This window comes from Marmota marmota, unplaced genomic scaffold (assembly GCF_001458135.2).
Source record: "Marmota marmota marmota unplaced genomic scaffold, marMar, whole genome shotgun sequence".
Lineage (NCBI taxonomy): Eukaryota > Metazoa > Chordata > Mammalia > Rodentia > Sciuridae > Marmota > Marmota marmota.
The window spans coordinates 29,481,696-29,487,695 of NW_026000185.1; the positions used below are offsets into that span (position 1 = coordinate 29,481,696).

Here is a 6,000-nt window from a genome sequence, read left to right on the forward strand (position 1 = left end):
AGCTCAGGACTTGGCAACCAGGAAGCAGAAAGCAAGCTCCGTGCACCAGGGACAAAGTCTAAACCTCAAAGTCATGCCCCCTGTGACCTACTTCCTCCAGTCGAAACTTTCCTGCCCACAGTTACCACCCAGTTAATCTGGGTCCGTAGATGAATGCACTGATTAGATTAAGGGTCCCATAACCCAATCATTTCACCTCTGAAAAGTCCTGCATTGTTTTACACATGAGCTTTTGGCAGACACCACACCTAAACTATAATGATGAGGGCTGGGGATGTGGCTCAAGCGGTAGCGCGCTCACCTGGCATGCGTGTGGCCTGGGTTCGATCCTCAGCACCACATGCAAACAAAGATGTTGTGTCCGCCATAAAAAAATAACTAAAAAATAAATATTAAAAAATTGTTTGAAAAAATAAATAAATAAATAAACTATAATGATGAGGAAAGTCAAAAAGACCCCTTCTGCCCCAGTGAGGTCTGAAAGCCACACCTGGAATGCCAATAGGGCCACACAGTAATCCAATCAGGAACAGCACCCTCAACTTCCTTGGGTTCAAGCTGAGGATATAAAAGATGCCCATCTCAAGCCCCATCTACTCTCCCTCCATGTGAGAAAGTAGGTAGTCAACAGAAGGGACAAGGAAAGGAAATAGTTAACCCAGGGAAGAGCAGTAGAAGGTCATTGATCCACAGCCCCTCCAGGTTGAGCAATAAGTCCTCTGATGGCTGCTTTTGATGAGCTCCTTTGGCACCACAGAGCTAGACGATCATAGCTTCCAATTTGCCAAGAGGTGGGGGAGTGGGAGGTCAAGGAAGGACAGAAAGGTTAGAGGGTGACACACTGGCTTTGCATTTGGGGGAACCAGGAATGGGCAAGGTTCCAGAGACTGGCAGGCTTTAAAGCTTCATAGCTGCAGGAATACAGTGTGAGAGATGCTGAGAAGTAGAAAAGCCCTGGGAGTCACCTCCTAGCTCACTCAGGGGTATGAGAGATGACATAACATCCGGCCTTAGTGCCTTCATCCATAAGATACAGGTAAGGAGATAAAGTTAACACAGCCAACGTTTTTTTTTTTTTAAATTAGGAATCTATAGACTTTGGGGGGGCATGTAATTTCCTTCTCTTCCCTTTCTTTTCCAAGAGGGCCCCATAAATTTGGAAATAGTTGTTATTCTGCTGCAAATAGTCCCTTCACAAATGTCACACTTTTATGATGGAATTTTAGTAGAATTAGCATTGACCAGCTTGAAATACTGTCGTTAATATTCAATTTAGATTCCAATGTCTGAAAAATCTCATTTAGCTAATGCAAAGATCACCATCTGTGGGGAGATGGGTAGACAGGGAAGTTCCAGTAAAAGCTAAGGTGACCAGGTACATCTGGTCATCCTAAAGCTTGGGCCAGAGAGGACCCATAGTCACAGGCTGGAGCTGAGATGGAGAGCTGGGAGGGAGGGAGAGGAGGGAAGGAGGCCTCTCTGCCCTTCCAGAGGGTGAGTGGGAGCCTGAGACAGGGGAGGAGCTGGTAGCAGAGATGGAGAGTCTAATGCCTCATTGACCATGATGGGTTCATCCATTCCATTCACCTCTCCTTTCCCCCTGCCTGGTGATCCTGGGCTTCAGCAGAAGATGAACCCTAGCTGGAGTCAGGGAATGCCTGGCCTCTGGTCCTGACCCTTCCTCTCAATGCCTTGCGACCTGGCCAAGACTTATAATTTCTGGCCTGGTCCCTCAGTGGAACCTATGCTTCAGTTTCTTCCTTTGCTAAATGGGGATCCTCTTCCATCCCTGCCCTCCTCATAGGGTTGGGAGAGCAAATGAGAGGAGGGCCGGGAAAACAACTTGTAAGTCGCCAAGCTCACTCTACACAGAAGGTGACATCCTTAAACAATTAAAGGATGTGCAGACTCAGAACCACAGTGTGCTGGAGGCTCCTGATCCCAGCTGGTCTGGTCACTTACTTAGTGGAACCTGGTTTCCCCAGGTGACAGTATTTCTCTATTTCATGGAGTCACGATCTGACACATTTAATGCTGGCTCCTCCTCCTCTTCTTCCTCCTCCTCCTCCATCACAGTATAGAGAAAGCTCACTTTCCTGGCCTGCACCTTAGGAGACTCGGAAATCTGGTCACACCCTCCCGTGCCTCTCATCCGGGGCTCTGGACTCCACCAGGTTCTCCACTAACATGGCTCTGGACACCAAGGCGTCTGGAGACCCTGCCCCTCAACACTCAGTCACATACCAAGCTGTGTCTAAGTTAATGTGTTTCTGTGTCTTTTCTACCAGGGGACTGTCCAATCCAAGGACACTAGACTATGAGTGGCACGGGCTGAGTGTCATGTCATTTCCTAGTACTTAGGGCAAAGGTTTGGCAAAGAGTAGGCATTCCATAAACGTGGAATGATGGATGGTGTTTTAACTGTCCCTAACACACTCCCCCACCACACCTGGCCCAGCAGTGGTCAGGAAGTTCAGGTTCAGTGGCCACTGTTTATTGTTGTTATTGAGCTGGGGTCTCAACTGCTTTTTTTTTTAATTGAAAGCAGTAAGACGTTTGAAGAGAAGTCAAGGAATAAGGTTAGTATCCCTGAATCCTGGGAAGAAAAAAGAGACAGTTACCCCATGGGACATCTGTACCTTAGGCAACAAATCAGGCTAAAAGGTAGCCAAGATTTTGAGGTTTTGAGTCCTAAATCTCATGTTCAGGGCCTAGCTGTCATATATTAGCTGAATTCCTCGGGCTTAAGAACAAGTCTCTTAGCTCCAATTTTATCAGTCTAAGAGAGAGATTTCTCCCTTACTGCCTCAAATCAGTGGGGCAAGAATCAGATGTCACATGTGGAAGCCACAATACAAATTTGTATTGAAATGTGCAGAGCAGAGCCCTTTGTGGGTTTCTCTAACAGTTCTCAATATGGCCTGAAGAGGGCACTGTAGTCCAGGAGCTAGGTTGGCCACTGTGAAAGTTCTTTTGGGTCTGCTCCTTTGCAGACTCCTCCACCTCAACTTCCCCACCCTCCAGTCTCTCCCCCACCCCCACAATCTAGCAAACCCCCTCAAATTCCCCATCACGCCTGTAATTTTTTTCTGCTCCATACTGCCAAACATTCTCTTTTGCATATGTGCCAGAGCGCATACTGACTTCCCTATGTTTTGTTTTAAAAGCAGAAAGACTGGCCACCACATCTAGGATAATGGCTAACATTGGGGTCCCAGTACACTTTTGTGGCATTTTTGCTGGTGCCTGGGTGGTCCCTTCCAGGTGAAGCATTAACTTCTGGGAAGGAATCAAATCGTTGTCAGAGAAAGATCAAGAGTGAAGTTCAGGTTCCTTGGCTGTGTGTTCCATGACCACCATCCCAGGGGAGTAAGGGGGCAGGTCGGGATTATGTGGAAGGAAAATCAGATGCAGGAAGATGTTGGAGGGGGCGCAGGATTGGGATTCCTGCTTTCTTGGCCTCGGGCAAGTTACTTTACTCCACCTGTCAGTGAAGGTGGCTGCAGACACTTTCTTATAGGGTCTTGCAAGGGGTTACATAAGGGAGCCACTTGGAGTTGCACTTGTCACAGAGCAAGTGCATAGTAAGACAGCAGTCTGTGAAGGTGGTCCTATTGCACCTCTAGCCCCTCTGTGAATTGCAGGGCAGAGCCTTACTGCGACAATCCTAAGGCCAGGATTGGGCTGCTGGGTTTAGGGGGGTGGAGGCTTGTGTGCCAAGGTAGGAAGTTGATGCTTAGGGATGTGGCATGACCCAAAGGGGCCATGGAGGAAAAGTGGGAAATAGTAAGGGTCCAGGAGCCAGAGCTGGCAGCTGTCACTAGTCCCCAAAGGGGGTCCTCATCCTGGCTTGTTTCCTCCATGGCAGCCTGGGCTCACTAAAGGCTTGTCCTGGTGGGCTGGGCAGCTGCCCACTGAGGAACAGCCTTGAATGGGGCCTCCTTATTGACCAGCGTGGGCAGAGCTTGTGGCCTTAGGCCCAGTGGGGTCAAGAGGTCAGACAGGCCATGTGAGGCAGCACGTAGGATTCAACCCCCTCCACTCTGTTTTCCCATATCTGACGCCCTTCTGCCAAGATAGGAGCAGAGCCAGGGCAATAGAGGGTTCCTGGGGAAACAGAAAAGTCTAAGAGCCATGTTGGTGGTTTCAGCTCTTGCCAGTGAGATTGAAAAATACACAAAACTAGGACCCCTTCCCCCCCCCCCGCATGAGAGCCAGGAGCCAGCCCACATTCCATTGTCATAACTCTCATCACCCCTATTGTCCAATGGGCTCTTGCAGTCATCGGAGTCCCCATGAGACCTAGGAGATTCACAGATGGCCACCTAAATTCTCCAGTCCTTCCTGTCCCTGCTTAGTAGGTGCAAAAAGAAGTATTGGCCTTCAAAGCTTATCTTGATGTCACAGTTCTGCAGGGCACCAAGTGAGTTTAGGTGTCTCCCCAACACAGCTCTGTCCCTGGGTTTGAAGCTGGTGTCTGAATTCTTCCTGCTCTGGGGCCTCAGGCTGCCCCTGTGACATTCTTGGATCTCAGAGTTAAGCTCTGGACAGTTCCTCTGGCCCCTAAGATGTCACCGCTGGCACTGGAGTGTCCGTGGGACAGGTTGGCACTGAAGTAACAGCCCCTTGAGGGGATTGGGTGTGGTGGAGGGGAGGCATGGCACAGGCAGAGGTGGCGAGCGAGCTGGTGGATGTGCCTGAGTGGAGGCACCTGGTCACCTGTCCCCCCTCCTGCAGGCCTCCCCTGTATACAGCTTCAGCTTTCCCCGGAGGAAATTGGAGTAAATTCTGAAGAGTTTGCACAAAGTATCGACAGTGAATGTCCGGAGTGGAGCAGCAGAGGCTGCATCTGGAGGCAAGACGGCTTCCCTCTGCCAGGAAAGAACAGGAGGTTACTGTAGTGCTGGGGACCCCAGATGGAAATGGGATCAGGGACAGCATTGGTGGGGGGATGAGGAAGGCCCCCAGTATTTCTTGGCAGGATGTTTTCCCCAGCTTACAGAAAGAGCAAGGAGAAGTGTCCACACCCCCTTCTACACACCTGGACTCCCATCGCTCGGAGCAGGGAGGTGAGGCTGCGCAGGCCACTGACAGCTTTGTCCACGTGCAGTCGCAGAGTATCTGATGGCTGGGAGGAGTTGGCCAGCAGGGCCTGGCTCTGCAGAATGGCTTCTGAGAGCAGGGCCAGGCCTTGCCAGACTTCTACAGCCTGCTGCCCAACCTAGAGGGAACAGAGACTTGGAGTCAGGAGGCCCAAGTGACCTCTTGCCCCTCCCTCCCAGCAGCTCCATGCACCAAACAGAGCAAACAGAAAGTACGCAAGAAGGTGTGTTGGATACGAATAACAAATGAATGAGTGAACATATTCCTTTCTCCATTTCTTTTCTATTGTTTTCTCTTCCACCCCGTGAGGGTCTCAAAATGAGAGCCCCCTCAAGAAGGAGGAAAAGACAAACTCACCTCCTTTCTCCTCCAGGCATAGAAGTTAACCTTGGTGTCTGGGACGGTGATATTCTCACTCAGGCTGCAGCCATCTGCACAGCCCATCTGAAAAACATAGCCCAGGAGTCAGGACCCCCAAGGGCTCTGGTCCTGGGCCCCCAGGCCACAGGCCACTCTTGCTTTGCCCCTTACCTGGCTCCCAGATATACTTTGCGGACCATCAGTTTTTAATATTCTTATGGGGGTGGGACTGGAAGTGCCAGGAAGGAGACCCCTGAAGTCCTGAGAGTCAATTCTGTGGCATGTGCCAGGGAGGGGGCCTCACCGTGACATTCTCAGCCTCCTTGGCCTCCAGGATGTACCTCTCCAGGACTCTGCTGTCACAGATGAGGCGTGCAGGGGTGCCCAGGACTGGGAGACCCAGAGGAATTAACAGCAGGGACAGCAGGAGCGGCAGGGCGGGACATTCTGGAAGAGCCAGGCTGAGCGTGAGGCCGGGAGGGGAGGGGAGGGTGGGATTGGGAGGGCAAGTTTGCTCATCCCGAGCCCCTGCGGCCA

General features: G+C 50.9%; 1 protein-coding gene across 1 annotated transcript in view; it reads right to left on the reverse strand.

The window, feature by feature from the left end:
• Window positions 1–4,006: 4,006 nt before the first annotated feature.
• Epo (erythropoietin) overlaps window positions 4,007–6,000 on the reverse strand; it is a 13,421-nt gene continuing 11,427 nt past the window's right edge. Inside the window, exons 2-5 of the mRNA XM_015490709.2 lie at window positions 5,768–5,991; window positions 5,461–5,547; window positions 5,042–5,221; window positions 4,007–4,871 (exon numbers count right to left, since the gene is read on the reverse strand). Coding sequence (XP_015346195.2) covers window positions 4,716–4,871; window positions 5,042–5,221; window positions 5,461–5,547; window positions 5,768–5,991 — 647 coding nt within the window. The 3' untranslated portion in view covers window positions 4,007–4,715. The remainder of the gene's footprint in view (window positions 4,872–5,041; window positions 5,222–5,460; window positions 5,548–5,767; window positions 5,992–6,000) is intronic.